At 38.5% G+C, this 21,224-nt stretch overlaps 1 protein-coding gene across 8 annotated transcripts in view; it reads right to left on the bottom strand.

Annotated features, from left to right (window-relative positions):
- MAST4 (microtubule associated serine/threonine kinase family member 4) overlaps positions 1 to 21,224 on the bottom strand; it is a 595,073-nt gene that overhangs the window by 45,535 nt on the left and 528,314 nt on the right. For all 8 annotated transcript variants that reach the window (XM_033179737.1, XM_033179738.1, XM_033179742.1 and 5 more), the window contains 4 exons: positions 18,790 to 18,891; positions 15,151 to 15,283; positions 7,889 to 7,956; positions 5,143 to 5,228 (listed from right to left, as the gene is read on the bottom strand). In XM_033179737.1, coding sequence (XP_033035628.1) covers positions 5,143 to 5,228; positions 7,889 to 7,956; positions 15,151 to 15,283; positions 18,790 to 18,891 — 389 coding nt within the window. The remainder of the gene's footprint in view (positions 1 to 5,142; positions 5,229 to 7,888; positions 7,957 to 15,150; positions 15,284 to 18,789; positions 18,892 to 21,224) is intronic.

The raw sequence follows: 21,224 nt of genomic DNA, 5'->3' as shown, positions 1-21,224 counted from the left end.
ACCTACAGAATGGGAGAAAATTTTGCAATCTATCAATCTGATAAAGGGCTAATATCCAGAATCTATAAAGAACTTAAACAAATTTACAAGAAAAAAACAAACAACTGCATCAAAAAGTGGGCAAAGGATATGAACAGACCCTTCTCAAAAGAAGACATTTATGCAGCCAACACATATGAAAACAAGCTCATCATCACTGGTCATTAGAGAAATGCAAATCAAAACCACAATGACATACCATCTCACACCAGTTAGAATGGTGATCCTTAAAAAGTCAGGAAACAACACATGCTGAAGAAGATATGGAGAAAGAGGAATGCTTTTACACTGTTGGTGGGAGTGTAAATTAGTTCAACCATTGTGGAAGACAGTGTGGCTATTCCTCAAGGATCTAGAACTAGAAACACCATTTGGCCCAGCAATCCCATTACTGGGTATATACTGAAAGGGTTATAAATCATTCTACTATTAAGACACATGCACACGTATGTTTACTGTGGCACTGTTCACAATAGCAAAGACTTGGAACCAACCCAAATGCCCATTAATGATAGACTGGATAAAGAAAATGTGGCATATATACACCATGGAATACTATGCAGCTATAAAAAAGGATGAGTTCATGTCCTTTACAGGGACATGGATGAAGCTGGAAACTATCATCCTTGGCAAACTAACACAGAAATAGAAAATCAAACACCACACGTTCTCACTCATAAGTGGAAGCTGACCAATGAGAACACATGGACACACGGAGGGGATCATCACACACGGGGCCTGAAGCGGGGTTGGGGGCTAGGGTAGGGATAGCGTTAGGAGAAATACCTAATGTAGATGACGGGTTGATGGGTGCAGCCAACCACCATGGCACGTGTATACCTATGTAACAAACTTGCACGTTCTGCACATGTACCCCAGAACTTAAAGTATAATAATGAAAAAAAAAAAAGAACCCAAACGGGGGGTTTTCAAACAGGAAATACATATTTCAAAATGAAAGTTAGAATTTTAAATACTGACAGGGAGAAACCAGTATCTTTGTATTATAGTTTGCCTATTCTGGAGAGTAAAGTGGCATACAGCTTATTATCTCTTCCTTCAATATTTGATTTTGAGTAAGTTTAGTGCTGAGGAGCCTTAGACGTATATTATGAATTTCACAGATGATCACAAGGTGGCCATTCTGATTTTCAATCAAGAATCACCATTTCTTACATAAATAACTACTCTGCAATATGTTTGAGAATAGGAGTGAAGGAAGAATGGACTTATCCATGATTTTATGAAAAAATAAAAGACAAATATGCCTCCGGCCCAGTATGACCAGCATCCTTACTGGGTCTCTCTGTGGCACTGTATAAAAAATGGCTTTAGTCTTTATTCTCAGATTTTCAGTTCATAAAACTTTGTTTGACTTTCTGCTTTCCCTTGCTATGATGTACTTACAATAATCAGTTAATCCTTGGGAAAACTGACCTAAACCAATTTAAAAGAATCCTATAAGTAGCTTGAGATATCGCTGCCTAAGGACATGCGTATCTTGATGAAGTCACAAGGGTCAAACAGACTTCCTAGTTAGAATTAGTTGTGGGTGGATTTTTTGTTTGTTTTCTGTTCTTAGGTTTTTACATTTCTGTATTGCTTTGGGAATGTTACTCTTCATGTTGAAATTTGTTTATTTAGTAATAATTGTTGTATATATATAATTGTTGTGTGTATATATATATATATATATATATGTATATGTATACCTTTTCTCTTTTAAGTTGATGTTCCAAATGTGCTTAAAGTTAGCAAAGAGAGAGAGAGAGAGAGACAGGAGAAACAAGGAGAGATACGACAGCCACCGACAGCCAGATATATAACACTGTTGAGTGGACTGTAAACCTCCCAGTGTTAAAAGTTGTAGTGAACTGATTGATATGGCTCCACATTTCTTCTCTGCTTTCTGGTCCCAGAGGTTGTGCTTTCTTTGAAGAGGCTGCTTTGGTCTCTCTTCCTACACTGACCTCCCTGTGAAACAGGAAAACCCAAGGGTAGAAGGTGGGGGGCGGGGAAGACGTAACCAAAGACCTTAGTTCTCTCTGAGCCAAGCTTCTCCCCACCCATGCAGAACTGAGGTGTAGGAGGGTGGGGAGAAGTGGAACTAGAAGCTGACAGGATCTAGAGTAGAATGAATCAGCCCTTATTGCGAGCATGAATGTCTAGCGTATATAAAATTATGCACGACTCTGAAAGCCCAATACGTGACTCCGTGCTAGCAAATCTCCATGTGGGAATGAGGGTGCGTGTGCCAGAGGAAAGCTGAGAGGAAAGACCACAGGGAGAGCATGTGGGAGACAGGGCATATGCCGCTTGTGCACATGTGCCTCTTTGAGACATGTCCCAGGCCCCTTCACAGGTAAAAGAGAATTATGTGCATCAAGATTAGAAGGAAAGACAAAGTGGGGGAGAAATGGTGTGCCTTTCAAAATTAGTTTTTTACTTTTACAATTTTTAAGTCAATTTTATTCCTTTACTTTGAAAACATCCGAAGTTATGACTTAAAGATCCTGGTGGAAGTATTCACTGGAAGAAGCAGTACCTCTACAACTCCAGTTAGGATGGCTAAACATTTTAACAAATGGATACCTCATAGAGAGAAGAGAGTTCCACTTAGAAATCAGGATATCCGTGACTCTGTCTCTGGGCCTCTCCTTGCCTACATGTAAGTGGAAATAATATCAACTACCACACAAGGGCTCTTGTGAGAAGAGAACATACATAAAGAAACTAGCACAGTGCCAGGCACATAGCCCCAGCTTTCTATAAAGCACTAAGTTGGCAAAAAGACACATTTAACTTCCAGTCAGGGATCAGAAGTGTGTTAAACAGAGAAGGAAATCAGATGTTTATCAACTTGGCTTTATAACATGAATTTTCACCAAGTATAATGCTGAGAAAGCCGTGTGTGTGTTAGCACTGCAGATAGAAGCCCTTCCTAAGGACAGGGTTAGTTCCCAGCTCCACCAGTTTTTGAGGAGTCATGGAATCGGTGTCTTTCCGAGTCACTGATGTGAGTGGTAGACCCTGTGCATGGATACCTAAGGAAGCCTCTAAAAGGGCCATTTCAGCCACCCATAGGGGGATACATTTGTTCAGCCAGTTCCCATAAGCCTGCAATCAGCCTCACTAACTGGGTGAACCAATAGGGGTGGTTCCATTCAAATTTCAAATTAAAGATTATTAAAACGTGGAGAAAATCTATCAGAAATAAAATGAGAGATTAAATCTGAGAAGAGAAAAATAAAACAAGAGTTTTGGCTGATCAGCAGAGACTCCCACAGGCAGCTTGTGAGTGCATTAATGACTTGGCCTGCATCCTGGGTGTTTACTGATTCACAGCTTGTTTAACTTCTTGTATATTCCCAACTATTCCCCAAAGTGTGATATACCTCATCTACTATACAGTGGTTTAATCGCACTACAAATGAGTTTACTCAACCAGTTAGAACTCCAAATACTGCTAAGATATATGCCTGCATTTTTAAAAGTGGTGCTTCACAGATAATCTTATTCCAGAATTCCACTGCTAATAAAATCTAGCAGTGCTCAAACCCATATACCCATTAAATCAAAGTTTAATCTTCTCCCTAATGAAGAAAGAAATTTTCAGGTCATTTCCAAAAGTGTAAAGAACTAAAAAACAAATGATAAGCAAGTAGAAACCACAAACCATTGCATGCTAGAACCATCTTCCTAGTTAGAAAAGTTTCAATGAGGTACTTGAAAAATAAAATATTGCAAAAATACATCAGAAAGCATTTATAAGCCACAACAGGAAATATGGCATTTGACATATCCTGAAAACAAATCAGTGAAGCACAGAAGGGACTCACAAATATTTAAGTTCTTAAGTTAATGGTGTGGAAAATATTCGAGGCGAGAAAATGGTAACAGAAACATCCCTTGTGGCACAACAAAAACCTCTTTTATTTCATCTGCTCATCTGTGTGATAAACAGCAATAAATGTCTATGCGATTGTTTATTGCTCTTTATATACAGATAGAATTGGAATTAATATTTAATTAAACTAGAATTCTTGGGTTGTCTAAACTGGATCAGGTTATAGTTTGTGCATTAATTACCCTTCTAAATTATTAGTAACTCAGAAGATCCTGTCACTGTTTACTGCCACAAGGAGAAAATTGTGTGTCTATAAAAAGGGATCAAGGAAGGAACACCATTAATATCATTAGATTATAGCATACAGCTCAATTTTGAAAACCCTGGTGTAAGAGTTCGAGGCTGCAGTGAGTGAGCTATGATTGTACCACTGCACTCCAACCTGAGGGACAGAGAAACATCTTGTCTCAAAAATAAATAAATAAATAAATAAATTTAAAACAAAATGAAATAAAAAAAAAATCCTGGTGTAATAAAGACTAAAACAAACATATTACTCTAAATCAAACTTATCCAACCCACAGCCCGTGGGCCGCATGCAGCCCAGAATGGCTCTGAATGCAGACCAACACAAATTTGTAAACATGCTGAAAACATTATGAGTTTTTTGTGATTTTTTTTTCCGGTTATCAGCTGTTGTTCATGTTAATGTATTTTATGTGTGGCCCAAGACAGTTCTTCCAATGTGGCCCAGGGACGCCAAAAGATTGGACACTCCTGCTCTAAACCTTCAACCAGACTTATTTAAAGACATTTATCTTAAGGTTGTCTGCTGGTCAGACATGAAATACAGGCTATTTGTCATGTAGTAATACTCTACAGAAAATTACAAATATATGATTATATATAATATAGTATTTAATATATACATATATATCTCAATCAAGAGTCAGGTGCTTCTTTTAACCCAGAAGGGCAAAAATGAAGGAGGCAGAAACAAGAGTAAATAAAATTTTTCCATGAAAGTCTTTCTCTCTAACCCTCTAAAGTAACTACTTGGTCACTTGGCATGTTTTCTGATGAGGTGTCCAGTAAGAAGTGATTTTGGCTGTACAGTACAAGTCTCAGGGAAGGAGCAATGATCTGAAAAGTCAAGTCCTTATACAGCATCTATTTGGCCTTAGATAAATGTGAAGAATAAATGTATTACTTGAGTGTGCAGAAATACAATAGAGAGCTTTTCTTGAATTACTCACCCATAGGCTCCGTTGCTAATCAATTTAATCGTTTCAAAATCACTTTCCCGAGGTTTCCTTCGAAGTTTCAGGGAGGCATTAGAGCTCTTGGAAACAAAATATGGAAGTTAAAAGTAGTTTAGAATTAAGAAAATTATTTTATCAGCAAATAGATAATATTTGAATTATATGCTGTTATATAATATGTTGAAGTACAGTATTCCAGCCACAGGAACCTGAGGGATAGCTTTACAGAGCCATCATCCATAGCAATGCTGACAAACTCCTTGTGACACTGTCACTTAAGCGAATCCACATTTCCAGGCAATCAAGGACAATTCCTGATATTAATTTCTTTTTGTAAACTACTCAGGTCGGCCTTGTCCTAGTCTTTTAACATTTTGGGATTTAACTCCAAAATAAGCTTTCCCTTTGGTTTCTGTCGGCCAAAAACGAATGGGCCGGAGTGGCTGTACATGGGGCTGTATCCCTGACAGAGCGTGTCTCTTTCATTCCTGTGGCAATCTTCATTGCTCAGAAAAGTAGTAGGCAACATGTGGAACACCCAAGTATAGAACGCCTGCCTTTCTTCACTTCCATGCTAGAAATCTAACATGGCTTACAAAACAAGTTTCAAAAAGACAGCTCTTTAAAAAGTTTAGCTCAAAGGATGGGAATAGAAAAAAATGCTTAAAAGAAATTCTCTCATGCCCCATTTATCTTAGCACGGAGAGGGAGTTACCAGCTCTTTGCTGCCCTCTGCAAGAGTCCAGAATTCCCTTCCTATTGTTTCGGAAGAAACCCTGTGTAGGTGCCATCATCCTCAACTCAGCGCTGTCATCGCTGACCCTGTCATCCCCACTCATCTTTGGAAGACTTGGCTACCCACCTTCCTCTCTGCCCAAGAGCTCTGTCACCATACAGGGTGACTTCAGTGTCTACACATATAACCCACCCAACACTCTGGCCTCCAGACTACTTGACCTCCTCAACTTGAACCATCTGTCTCCTCTTCTCCCCCTTGGCCTCTGGCCAAGATCTGGATCTATCTAGTCATCACCTGCCAATGCTCCATCACAGAAAACAGACTTCAAGACTGGGACCACTTACTTGTTTAGTCACTCACTATTACTCTTTTAATTTTTTTATTCTTCTTTTATTTTCTTATCTACTTTGCACTGGCTCAGAAGGTAATTCACTCACTATTACTGCTCTTTCATGGCTTTGGGCTGCAAGGCTCTGTCCAAGGCTCTCTAATCTCATTAACTCTTCCCTACATGAGTAATCTCATTTATGTTCATGGATGACTCCTAAGTCACTTCCACCTCCACCAGAAACTCTCCCTCTGAGTGCCAGAAGATACCAGACCTTATATACAGCTGCCAGTTTGATGGATCTTCTTGAATGTTTCAAAAGAACTTTAGTCTCGATACATTCAAAATTATGAGTCAGATAATAAAATTAATAAAACAGCTATCATGGCTGGGCGCGGTGGCTCAAGCCTGTAATCCCAGCACTTTGGGAGGCCGAGACGGGCGGATCACGAGGTCAGTAGATCGAGACCATCCTGGCTAACACGGTGAAACCCCGTCTCTACTAAAAAAATACAAAAAAACTAGCCGGGAGAGGTGGCGGGCGCCTGTAGTCCCAGCTACTTGGGAGGCCGAGGCAGGAGAATGGCGTAAACCCGGGAGGCGGAGCTTGCAGTGAGCTGAGATCCGGCCACTGCACTCCAGCCTGGGCGACAGAGCGAGACTCCGTCTCAAACAAAACAAACAAACAAACAAACAAAAAAAACCAGCTATCATTTATTTAGCACTTACTATGTGATACTGTCCCAACCGTTTTACATAAAAATCTCATTTAATCTTTTACAAACAGGGAAACTGAGGCACACAGAAATTTTCCCCAACCCCCAGCTGGTAGAAAGAAGAGTGTTTTCAAATCTAGGCAACCTAACTCCAGAGCCTGGGTTCTTATCCCCTAGGCTACACAGCCTGCTCCTGCTTTCCTAATCCCTAATCTGATGCATCCTGGTTCCTCTTTTCGTGTTCATAATTGAGGAGAACGGCACCAGCATCCAGGGCCTCTCACCTGTGCCACGGCAGCAGCCTCTGAACTGGCTTCCACATGGTCACCACTCCCTCCTCCCACCCCATTGCTTTCTGCACTGCAGTGTGATTTTTTTCAAGTGATAACTCTGATTGGTTTATCTCCCTATCCATTCCTCCCACCCTCATATACCCATACACCTCCTCCAAAGTTCAGTCCCATTGTTCTTAAAAAACAAAAACAAAAAACCTGACAAACATGAACAACAGGGACCTAAGCATCCAGTTTTTACTCAAGTGCTCTAGTTTCTGCTGTCTCCTTTGCTTAGTCCTCTGATGCAGCCTGTGTCTGCAATGTTCCTTTTGCCCCTTCTTACCCTAGTAATTTGTTACGTTTAGCTCAAGTGCCATTTCCTTGGGAAATCTTTTGGGAATGGACAGACTATGGCAAATATCTTTACGTTATGGTAGCACATGGTCTTTTTTCTTCATAGATCTCATTCATATTTATCATTTCTATTTTTTGCATGTGATTTTTTATTAAGTTTTGTTTCTTTTTGAAAGAAGGGGCTAAAATTGTATGCTTAGCGCCTGGCACAGTGCCTTGCACACAGAAGCACAATAAACATTTGTTGAATAAATAAACGAACGCAGCCAAAGTCTCCAGATGCTAAACAGAAAAACCAACATCATATTTCATCAAGAAATATACTTACACTCACTGATTCATCTGTTTCTGGTGTTTCTGCTGTCCCACTGTCGTAGTTTCCCAATTGAGCCATTTCTAAGTTTAAAAAAAAAAAAAAGGTAAGCTTAATAAAAATATTGCAATTGGATAAGAATCCTAAGCTGAAACAAAAGAAAAATAGTTTCTCCAATATTAAAAAAATTGCTCTAGATTCCCATGTGCCTATGGGAAAATCTTAAATCTAAAAAAAGGCAGCAACTGGTATTTTGAAATTGTTCACTATACACCCCTCCCCAGAACCCCGTTTCTTGCAAACACCTAGACATAGGAACTTTAGAGGCGGGGCGTAGGAACTCATTGGCTGATGCAATCACCATAGCTTGGAAAGGCTTCGGTGGGTCAACAACTCTGCTTAGAATCAGGTATCCGAGAGAGGCAAGTCTTTCCAGGCTCTGGCGGGCATCAAAGCAGCACTGACTACAGCTAGGGAATGATTCTTTTTTTTTTTTTTTTTTTGAGACAGAGTCTCGCTCTGTCGCCCAGGCTGGAGTGCAGTGGCCGGATCTCAGCTCACTGCAAGCTCCGCCTCCCGGGTTCACGCCATTCTCCTGCCTCAGCCTCCCGAGTAGCTGGGACTACAGGCGCCCGCCACCTCACCCGGCTAGTTTTTTGTATTTTTTTAGTAGAGACGGGGTTTCACCGTGTTAGCCAGGATGGTCTCGATCTCCTGACCTCGTGATCCGCCCGTCTCGGCCTCCCAAAGTGCTGGGATTACAGGCTTGAGCCACCGCGCCCGGCCTAGGGAATGATTCTTAAGTTGTGGTGCATATCTCTTGCTCCATTCCTTCATATCCACTGAGAAATACCCTGCCAAAGACATGAAGAATTTGAAATTTGTCAGACAGGAAGTAATAATGGTGGTTAAGAGGGATTTGGATATTAAAAGACTTAGGTTACCACTACTATCTGCATTTACTGACTGACCGACCTTTTAACTTCAAGCTCTTCTGCTGTAAAATGTAAACAATATTACTTACTTCTCAGAGCTTTTTGTGAGTACTGTATGTGATAATGCATGTAAAGCTCTTAGCATACTAACAAAAATTAAATGCTTATTAAATGTTGACTGTTATTTATTATTAATTATATTGTATAATCAGCCTTGGATTGGTATCACATGCTTGACACCAGCTTTAAGTACTACCCTGATGATTTAGTTCAGAGACAAAAGTGTCTAAATTGATCAATTCACATTGGAATGCATCCTTGAATTTATAGAAGTAGATGAGAAAATCAAATTCTTTTACTGTTCATTTTCTTTTTTAAACTTTTAAAAATCATTTTTTATTTAAAAAACATGAAATAATTTTCTCTAAAACTATGATAGGTCTTACCTGAGTGACAGGATCAGAGATAATATTTGCTTTTACTTGTACTTTCCAATTTTTCAAAATTGAACATGCATAATAAAAGTCAGTTTTTAGTTACATATTTTTGTGTGCATCTAAATATATTTAAAATTTTCAATTTAAATAAACTTAATTTTATTTAAAATTAAATAATTAAAAACATTTCTTAGGTTCTTATTTTATGTATTCATGTTCTTATAAATATGATCATCCCTTCTGGGCAGGTATTATGCATAAGAGCTATGAAACAAAACAACATTGGAGTATTACCTTTACATAAAAATTTATAAATTCTAGATTCTGGAATAACTGGACATTGACAATAACTTTCTCAGTTTACCTATAGGGGAAATTCCAGAATAAAAATGAGTTCAGTGCAAACTATGTACTTTCTTGGTCTCATTCAAATGATGTCAATGTCCAATATGACTAGCACCTTAGATTTGTGGACTTGGAGGTGAACTAAAATGTATCTAATTGGAAGGGCTGTCAAGGAAAGGGGCAAAAATTAATCGTGTTTAAATAAAACAGCAACAGCAGCTAACATCTATTAAACACTATGTTAAGCAATTACAAATATGAACATATAATCCTCAAAACAATCCTATAAGTAGATGCTATTATTATCTCTTTTTTTATTTTCTTTTATTGAGAACATTTATTTATTTCGTTCTGTTTTTATTTATTTATTTATTTATTTATTTTTTATTATTATACTTTAAGTTCTAGGGTACATGTGCATAACATGCAGGTTTGTTACATATGTATACTTGTGCCATGTTGGTGTGCTGCACCCATCAACTCGTCAGCACCCATCAACTCGTCATTTACATCAGGTATAACTCCCAATGCAATCCCTCCCCCTCCCCCCTCACCATGATAGGCCCTGGTGTGTGATGTTCCCCTTCCCGAGTCCAGGTGATCTCATTGTTCAGTTCCCACCTATGAGTGAGAACATGCGGTGTTTGGTTTTCTCTTCTTGTGATAGTTTGCTAAGAATGATGGTTTCCAGCTGCATCCATGTCCCTACAAAGGACACAAACTCATCCTTTGTTATGGCTGCATAGTATTCCATGGTGTATATGTGCCACATTTTCTTAATCCAGTCTGTCACTGATGGACATTTGGGTTGATTCCAAGGCTTTGCTATTGTGAATAGTGCCGCAATAAACATACGTGTGCGTGTGTCTTTATAGAAGCATGATTTATAATCCTTTCGGTATATACCCAGTAATGGGATAGCTGGGTCATATGGTACATCTAGTTCTAGATCCTTGAGGAATCGCCATACTGTTTTCCATAATGGTTGAACTAGTTTACAATCCCACCAACAGTGTAAAAGTGTTCCTATTTCTCCACATCCTCTCCAGCACCTGTTGTTTCCTGACTTTTGAATGATTGCCATTCTAACTGGTGTGAGATGGTATCTCATTGTGGGTTTGATTTGCATTTCTCTGATGGCCAGTGATGATGAGCATTTTTTCATGTGTCTGTTGGCTGTATGAATGTCTTCTTTTGAGAAATGCCTGTTCATATCCTTTGCCCACTTTTTGATGGAGTTGTTTTTTTCTTGTAAATTTGTTTGAGTTCTTTGTAGGTTCTGGATATTAGCCCTTTGTCAGATGAGTAGATTGCAAAAATGTTCTCCCATTCTGTAGGTTGCCTGTTCACTCTGATGGTAGTTTCTTTTGCTGTGCAGACGCTCTTTAGTTTAATTAGATCCCATTTGTCAATTTTGGCTTTTGCTGCTGTTGCTTTTGGTGTTTTAGACATGAAGTCCTTGCCCATGCCTATGTCCTGAATGGTACTACCTAGGTTTTCTTCTAGGGTTTTTATGGTATTAGGTCTAACATTTAAGTCTCTAATCCACCTTGAATTAATCTTCGTATAAGGAGTAAGGAAAGGATCCAGTTTCAGCTTTCTATATGTGGCTAGCCAATTTTCCCAGCACCATTTATTAAATAGGGAATCCTTTCCCCATTTCTTGTTTCTCTCAGGTTTGTCAAAGATCAGATGGCTGTAGATGTGTGGTATTATTTCTGAGGACTCTGTTCTGTTCCATTGGTCTATATCTCTGTTGTGGTACCAGTACCATGCTGTTTTGGTTACTGTAGCCTTGTAGTATAGTTTGAAGTCAGGTAGCATGATGCCTCCAGCTTTGTTCTTTTGACTTAGGATTGTCTTGGCAATGCAGGCTCTTTTTTGGTTCCATATGAACTTTAAAGCAGTTTTTTCCAATTCTGTGAAGAAACTCATTGGTAGCTTAATGGGGATGGCATTGAATCTATAAATCACCTTGGGCAGTATGGCCATTTTCACGATATTGATTCTTCCTATCCATGAGCATGGTATGTTCTTCCATTTGTTTGTGTCCTCTTTTATTTCACTGAGCAGTGTGGTTTGTAGATCTCCTTGAAGAGGTCCTTTATATCCCTTGTCAGTTGGATTCCTAGGTATTTTATTCTCTTTGAGGCAACTGTGAACGGAAGTTCATTCCTGATTTGGCTCTCTGTTTGTCTGTTACTGGTGTATAAGAATGCTTGTGATTTTTGCACATTAATTTTGTATCCTGAGACTTTGCTGAAGTTGCTTATCAGCTTAAGGAGATTTTGGGCTGAGACAATGGGGTTTTCTAAATATACAATCATGTCATCTGCAAACAGGGACAATTTGACTTCTTCTTTTCCTAACTGACTACCCTTTATTTCTTTCTCTTGCCTGATTGCCCTAGCCAGAACTTCCAACACTATGTTGAATAGGAGTGGTGAGAGAGGGCATCCCTGTTTTGAGACGGAGTCTCGCTCATCGCCATGGCTGGAGTGCAGTGGCGCAATCTCGACTCACTGCAAGCTCCGCCTCCTGGGTTCACGCCATTCTCCTCCCTCAGCCTCCCGGGTAGCTGGGACTACAGGCGCCCAACACCAAGGCCGGTTAATTTTTTGTATTTTTAGTAGAGACGGGGTTTCACCAGAGTAACCAGGATGGTCTCGATCTCCTGACCTCGTGATCCACCAGCCTCGACCTCCCAAAGTGCTGGGATTACAGGCGTGAGCCACTGCGCCCGGCCTATTATCTCATTTTTATGGAAGTAACTGAGGCACAAAGAGGCGCATCAGTTTGGATGGTCAAGAATCACACAGTGTGCAGTGCTGGCTTAGGGTGCCGACCTGGCAGCCCAGCTCCAGAACTCCCAGTTCCTAACCTTCAAAAGACAGGTCTAAGGTATGTTAATTTAGACGCTGACAGGAAAGGGAAACAAATGTAGAACAATCAGAGTTTGTAATCGTTTATTTTTTATTTCTAGAGAGGGAGTCTTGTTCTGTTACTCAGACTATAGTGCAATGGTGCCATCTCGGCTCACTGGGTTCATGTGATTCTCCTGCCTCAGCCTACCGAGTAGCTGGGACTACCGGCGCCCACCACCACACCCAGCTAATTTTTGTATTTTTAGTAGAAATGGGTTTTACCATGTTGGCCAGGCTACTCTCAAACTCCTGACCTCAGGTGATCCACTCACCATGGTGCAATTGTTTATTAAATTACCTTGAGAAGTCATATTTCAAATGTTAACAAATAGATTGAAAACTAGCCTCAGGGCCAGGTGCCCTGGCTCATGCCTGTAATCCCAGCACTTTGGGAGGCGGAGGCAGGCAGATCACCTGAGGTTAGGAGTTTGAGACTAGCCTGGCCAACATGGTAAAACCTTGTCTCTACTAAAAATGCAAAAATTAGCTGGGCATGGTGACACACGTCTGTAGTCCCAGATACTCGGGAGGCTGAGGCAGGAGAATCACTTGAACTGAGGAGGCAGAGGTTGCAGTGAGCCGAGATCATACCACTGCACTCCAGCCTGGGCAATGAAGCAAGACTTCATCTCCAAAAACAACAACAACAACAAAAAAAACAGCCAAAAAAACAAACAAAAACTAGCCTCAGTTCTTAAATTAAGTGTCAAGAGTTAAAAACACAACTCCCACTGATTAAACTCCAAACTTGTTAAAGATCACTATTCATGTTTTCTTTAGAGCCTCTAGAAAGCTAGTTTCTACATGGGCCTCAGATTATTCACCTACCAAAGTTCAGCCTACAGTGATTGCCAGGTAAGAAAACTAAAGAACTCACTTGGTTCACAATTCAAGAGCTGACGCAATCTTAACTATACCAGCGTGAAGAGTCACTATAATCTACTTTGACAGCCTCCCCAACTCCAACTATTTTCATAAAAAAAAAATTAAAAGATGGTTCTGTTTTAAATAGAATTTCTGCTAAATAACTATTATCTGAGAAATACATATTATTTGTAAGCAGTGGGTAGTAATGGAATGGAACCAAGAGTCAGCTTTTGAAGCAGGAAGCTAAGGCATCATTTTGTAATGCCTGAAGTGATTTTTAAAACTCATCTAAATACCATTAAACATCTGCCCTTTTTATTTCATTGATTTAAACCATTTCTGAAGACTCAATGATTCAAAAAGGTAAAGATGGTAATTTAAAAGCCATGGGGGAAAATCTCTCCCCAGGGAACTTTTCAGAAAAGCAGCCACCAGTCTCTGATAAGTGATGAATCTGTTGTGGAATTGCTTTCAGTACAGTATAAATTTATCTGGCATTATCTCACAGTAATGCATGCATCATTTCACTGGAAGCAAAGATACGATGGCCATAGGAGCAAACAAAGCAGGGAAACAGGAGAGCAGGGCAGAGAGCAGCAGGTTCCCTGGCTTCAGATGGGAAAATCGCTGTGCCAACATTTACCATTACAAACAATTTAACAAGATAAACACTGTTTGCAAATTCAATTTAATGAACTGGGAAGATAATTTTGAATGAAGGAGTCAATGATAGTTTTTGAGTCTTTTGGGGGAGTGTATAACTAAATGTTATAAATAACAATCCTAAACAATCATGAACAGGAACAGGTTGTCAGGGGAGTGGTTTACCAATATCAGATTTTAAAAAGTTCACTGGCAGGATGCTTCCTATTCTCTGTATTTAATTTAATAATATTATTTTTAAAAGTGAATCAACATTTTTTTTTTTTTTTTTTTTGAGACAGAGTCTCACTCTGTCGCCCAGGCTGGAGTGCAGCGGCGCAATCTAGGTTAACTGCAAACTCTGCCTCCTGGGTTCAAGCAATTCTTCTGCCTTAGCCTCCTGAGTAGCTAGGACTAGAGGCGCATACCACTATGCCCAGCTAATTTTTGCATTTTTAGTAGAGACAGGGTTTCACCATATTGGCCAGGCTGGTCTGGAACTCCTGACCTCGTGATCCACCCACCTCAGCCTCCCAAAGTGCTGGGATTACAGGAGTGAGCCACTGCGCCCAGCCCATAAATCCTTTTACAAGCTTAAAAACACATTTTTATTGGCTCTCCTGTATATTACTATGTTTTATACTTTAAGTAAACAAGAATATACCTATGAATACTATACTCAATTTAAAGTAATCTATCATCAACTGCATTACTTCCAAAGCAAATTTAAATGTCAGTTTAATTAATGATAATGTCTTTAGCAACATTTTAAAAATTAGAAGTACTCTCAAAAAGAGCCCAACTGAGCTCTGCAGGAGAAAAACTACTCATGAAGACTGAAATCAAAACCCTCTGGGACACTCTGGCCTTCTCAGGCTGACAGGCTTCTAAGGATGTCAAGGCCTTGACCCACACTCTAGGTAGACACAAAATGGGTCATGTTCAGTCACATCTCAGGACCCAATTTATGGCTATTTCCTTCAAATAGCAACCAGTCCCCAGATATGGACTTTTCAATAGATAAAGCCAAAACATGAGGAAAAAATAAAGACTTGCCACTTAAGATTTCTTCTATGAGGCAATGGTGCATAAACAAAGTCAAAGGTAGGAACAACCCAGGGACTCACCTTCCAAGGGATCCTTATTGAGACCCAGTTGGCTAATGATGTACCTGGGAATGTCGGTTTTAATACCCTGTCCTTCTTTGGCATGGCCTTCTGCTGCTTCCAATAGGTAGTAAAATTCTTCCGGATCAAATTCCTAGCAGAAGACAAACACAGATGGATACTTCTTTGAGCCAAAATTGTCTGAGGTTTTATTACATAAATCCCATTCACAATAAAACTGCTGGATATACATGGCTGTAAGTTACTTATGCAGAAAGGAGGCAAATGGATTTTAAAAGTATGTAACTCTCACTTCATATTTGAAGCCTATTCATATTCTAAGCCAACACATTTATGCACATGGTAACCCAAAGATAATGATCATTTCCAATTTGCTTGTAATGGTAAATACGAAGGTACTACACTCCACTTAAGATCTTGCTCATCAGAAATGAACAGGTCTAATTTTTAATTGTGCCTTTCTGGCAAAGTTGTAAAATCTGGGAATTTCCATCCAGAAGATTTGAGATTCAATTTCTCTCTCCACTCAACCAGCAATAAAAGGAGTGTTAGAATGCATTTACTCAAAAATGCTGCAGGAAACTTTCTTAATATAGAAGTATCCAAAAACATTAGAAAGAAAAACTTCAAAGTTACCATTTTTGATTAGTTAACTATAAAATTAAGTTACCACTATTCACATAAAGACCAAGAAAGAAAAATGGGAAATTAAAGCCTCTGTCTCTTATAAAACTTCGGGAATATATTTTTCCTATCTATTTAATTTTTTGTGTATATGTGGCTGCCTGTTGCTTCTAGTGTGTAATAAATAGCTTCAGGATCACCACACTCTAGATGGATGCTGTGATGCTATCAAATGTATGTTTCATCTTCATCCCTGTTTTCTGAAATACCACTCCTGAAACCCTTGGAATCTCCAAAGTAATAAGTGGCTTTCTGTATTCTAGTGAGTTGATGGGTGGCTGGACACTTCTGGGTAGCCTCTGGAAGAGGGCTGGTTGTCAGGGGAGCCTATCATATGATGAGAGGGTTGGGAGTTGCAGCCCCATCCTCACCTCCACTTCAGAGAGGGGCTGAAGGTTAAGTGGATCACCAATGGTCAATGATGTCATCAAACATGCCTATGTAATGAAGCTTCCATAAAAAACCAAAAGGACCGCATCTGGGGAGCTTCCGGATAGCTGAACGTGTGGAGTTTCCTGGAAGGCAGTGCAGCCAGGGAGCTTTGCACTCCTTTCCTCATGCTTCACCCTATGCATCTCATCATCTGTAGAATTTTTAATGTATTTCATAATAAATTGGTCAACTTCAGTGTTTCCCTGAGTCCTGTGAACCACTCTAGCAAGCTAATGAAACTCAGAGAGGGGGTCATAGGAACCTCGGTTTACAGCAAGATGGTGAGAGGCACAGGCAAACCATCTGGAGCTCGCGACTGACATTGGAAGAAGGGGCACTCTTGTGGAATTGACCCCTCAACCTGTGGGATCTGATGCTATCTCTGGGTAGACAGTGTTGGAATGGAACTAGAGGACACCCAGCTGGCGTCTGCTGCAGAACTGCTTGCTTGCTTGTTGTGTGGGGCTCCCACATAACTGGTGTCAGAATTATGTTGTGAGAGCACAGCAGGAGAAACCAAGTTTGGTTTTTCCTCTATGCCCAAAGGGATGCCATGGATTTATGTGTTGTAAACAATTATGCTTATTGCCTTAAAACCCAGTTATTAATTTCAGTTATATTTCCTGGATTTTTTCTGGAGTTTCTAAAGGTCATTAAAAAAAAAAAAAAAACTTGCTGTAAATGGAGTAAAGTTAAACCAATGTAAATACCCAGAGTCTTTTACATATATACCTACTACAAAGACTGACAGAGCAAGCCTGGGTACTATAGGGATAAGATGATAGCTTGGGGGAAGCATCCTCTAATACTATGAAACTCCAGTTTCATCTAAGCTTTAAAGAGTACTTTGAAAGCAGCAATATTTCCAAGCTACTTCTAAGTTCACTTGTTTCTATCTTTGAGAAGCTATACTTTTTCTCTTCTGATTCTGAGTGATTACTGTAAAAAGTTGATTTCCTCCTTTAAAGCAAGATCTGCTCTTAGCATATCTGTTGTCCAGAAAAACAAGTTTTAATGCTAAATGAAACTTTCCCCTAAATTAAACAATTCTGGGAAGTACAAACATGTGGTCCGTAATTCAAAAGCTACAACAGGAGAGGCAGTAAAAAGTTAACTAACCCTTCTACCTGGATTTACCAGTCACCCAGTTCTCCCTGAAGCATCCAAGTTTTTTTCCTTTTAGCCTTCCAGAGACACTCAATGCCAAATGGTGTGTTTGATTCTATGATTCTAAGGGTCCTCACCATTGACAGAAAGCCCTTCCCTACACCTCCCAACTCCCTAACTTTCTCCTCAAGATTTTCCCTCTGTGTCTGACAAGGCACTAGTATATATTTTTGGTGCTGTGAATATTTCACTATTATAAATTATTATGGATGATAGTTAAAATAACGGCAAGACCAAAGCACTGCAACCATATGTGTATTATGTAGGTATGTATGTGTGTATTTCTGAAAAGCTGTATTGTATGTGGTGTTATAATTACTTTAATAGCCAGTGAAACTTAAAAGTGAGTTTTGATGCTATATTAGTAGATCCTTAAAATAATTCTTATGTTCACAGCTTAATATTTGTTCACAGTTTTAACTGAAACCGCAAATCAAAATTGCATAAAACAAAAACTTTTCAACAGGAAAATGATCACTGGCCAAAAATGTATAATTGTATTTATTTTTAATTTTTTAATTTTTTATTTTTTGAGACAGAGTCTCGTTCTGTCGCTCATGCTGGAGTGCAGTGGCGTGATCTCAGCTCACTGCAACCTCCACTTCCTGGGTTCAAGTAATTCTCCTGCCTCAGCCTCCCAAGTAGCTGGGATTACAGGCGTGTGCCACCACACCTGGCTAATTTTTGTATTTTTAGTAGAGACGGAGTGTCACCATATTGGCCAGGCTGGTCTGGAATTCCTGACCTCAGGTGATCTGCCTGCCTCAGCCTCCCAAAGTGCTGGGATTACAGGCGTGAGCCACCATGCCCAGTCAAAAACATATAATTGTTAAAATGAACTAATCATCTCTAAAAGTCTCATTCCTTCAGGTCTGCATGAGGCTCTACTGTATTTTCCCAAATGGGATGGTTAGCATCTTATTTTCTAACTTGCCACATTTTAAAACAAAGAATAATTATAAATCACAGGTTACTATTTATCTCTGTATTTATCTCTATTCCTTCTCTGCATCTTGGCAACTCCAAAAAAGTGAGGTACAGCAAGAGTTTTAAATTAGCTGTGATATAAAGTAATTATGCTGAGAAAAGGTCAAGCACATTATTTTATGATTCTACTTCAAGTTTGCCTAGAATATGATATGACTATCACTTAATAGAGCAAAAGTCCTAGAAACCTCTTTAAAATCAGAAAGGACAAGTCACATATCAACGTCATAAACATTCACAACTTGTAATTCCCTTTGACTTTTTCCATTTAGCTCTGGTGTTGGAAACCAAATGAAGCTGGAGCTTTCTGACGGTAACTGCTTTCCCAGTTAACAATAAATAATGTAGTCACATCGAGGGGCAACTTACCAGGCACTCTAATAACCGAGCAGGGCGGGCAATAACAATTAGAATCTTTCGAACTAGTTGTTTAATAAATGCCAATTCTCCACTTTCTGAACGATCATGAGCCTAGGAAAAAGCAATAAAGAGAGTGATGATGCAGAGTTGTTTCATTAAATGGAAAAGAAAATCAGCAAAGCAGGCTAATTAGATCACTGCAAATGTTCAAAAATCAAGTGATTTAGAAAATGCTGTTAAAAGATTGATAAACAGACATTATCTGTATATAAATGGACACTATTAAACTCCTATATCTACAAAATCTTTCTATTAGCTAAACCTTAATTGCAAAACTCTGATATATTATCTGTGCTAAAAAACAAAGGGTGCTTAATGTGAACCATGAATGAAAGAGACATTAAAAGTTTATGACACATTAAGCACACGGTACAAGTAGAATGGGAAGCTGATCAAGAACCTTGATTTTCCAGTTAAGAACATCTTAGACATAAGAAATGATTAATATAGTGAAGGACTGCTTTTATCCTGGACACTTACACATTCTTGAAGTATATTTCACATATACAATATGATTCGCCTATAAATTAATTATATTATCACATATAAAAAGTGTGCAATGCATTTTTCAAGTGTTAGCTGGATAAAGTATATACCAGTTGAGTGTCCTTTATCCAAAATGCTTGGGACCACAAGTTTTTGGATTTTTTTCAAATTGTGGTATATTTGCATATACATAATGAGATATCTTGAGGAGGGGATCCAAGTCTCAACACAAAAATTCACTTATGTTTCATGTACACCTAATACATATAACCTGAAGGTAAATTTATACAATATTTTTAAAGAATTTTGTGCACTCATCACATGAGGTCAGGTAAGAGAATTTCCACTTGTGTTATCATGTTGGTGCTTAAAAAGTTTCATATTCTGGAGCATTTTGGAATTTGAATGCTCAACCTATACCTGGGTATATAAATGTGAATTCAGTTTCACACATTGAATAAATAATACCTAGGCACTTAACTTAGTAAAATTTAACTTAAAATCTTTAAAATTTTTATTTTATATATTGCCCAAGCACAATAAATATTCTGAGAGCAAAGCTGTTTGTTAATAGTCATTTAAATTTTCAATAATATTTTCTTGAAAAAAATCAGATAAATATATATCAAGACAGGCACAAAACAAGTTTAGAGGTTTTAATGTAAACTTCTCTGTTACGTTCACTTTTAGACTTTCTTAATCTTTGTTTTTATGATTTACTTTCCTCTAAGGATTAAAAAATAACATTTCATTGTGATGCTGGTACAATATAATATAATTTCACAGACACAATAATAAACATTTACAGTCATTCTTGAAGGTGCTTTACAATGACAAGGACCAATCCCCTACCCACATGAAAAGAACTGGCAGAGATCAAATTTATAAAAAATGATTGTACTCAGAAGTAATAAGTCTGCTGAATTTAAACCATCAAATCCAAAGCCATTTTCCAAAACACAGGTACAAAAACCATATACCGGCAAAAGTAAAACAGTTAGCTTTTGACATTAAAATAAAAGGAAAAATGACCATCGGTGAATAATCGTAGAATAGAATGTGTTCAAAGAAAACCAACTAGTAACTATAATGACAGGTCCTAGTACCCAGGAAGGATGCTAGGACATATATAACGATGCACATATATATGCATCTCAAATATTGAAACTGCCTTTACATTTTCTTCCCAATTTTTGCTTTGCAACAAAAACAGATTTTTGGAAGATCCAGTGAATGCCAAAAAACATGGTTACATCTTCTTTATGGTTTATCCTCAACCAAACTAAACAGAAAACTTTAACGATGAAGCAAAAAAACCAAAAAACAAAAAAACAAAACACCTAACTTCTTAGTTAACACTTTGGGCAGGATACAGAGCTTTCTTCTTACTATAATAATTTTTGGTTTATAAATTCAGGAATATAAAGAAAATCTGAAAAGCCTAAATACATTTTGGGTTGTCTCTTCAAAGAGGAATTAGAATTTTGTATCTTAATAAACTTAAAAAAGTCAGTTTAGATTAAATAAATTCAATTTCAAAAATCACAATCAGTTCATTCTAACTTCTTAGTTCTAAGAATTATCAGTCATAGCCAAGGATAAAACATATAATTTACATTAACTCAAACAGTATTTTATCTACTAACTTAAGTGAGGAGAAGGAGCTCTGTTAAAACAACACAAAATAAAGACACAATTAGCCCGTGAAGAGAAATTGGTTCCTGGCTGTTACCACCAAGCTCCAAAGGGGAAACACTAACAGATACCCTGTGTCTGTATTTTAAGGGCTGACCACTATAAAACATAGCCATGACCCAGATTTGAGAGTAGGTTAGAGCTTCCTATGTATTTTATTGTCTCTGGCTAAACTGCTGTAAGTGCAAAAAAGAATGGAGACA

This window comes from Trachypithecus francoisi, unplaced genomic scaffold (assembly GCF_009764315.1).
Source record: "Trachypithecus francoisi isolate TF-2019V2 unplaced genomic scaffold, Tfra_2.0 Lachesis_group2, whole genome shotgun sequence".
Taxonomy (NCBI): Eukaryota; Metazoa; Chordata; class Mammalia; order Primates; family Cercopithecidae; genus Trachypithecus; species Trachypithecus francoisi.
Note: the sequence above shows the minus strand (reverse complement) of the source record. Positions and strands in the feature narration are given on the sequence as shown.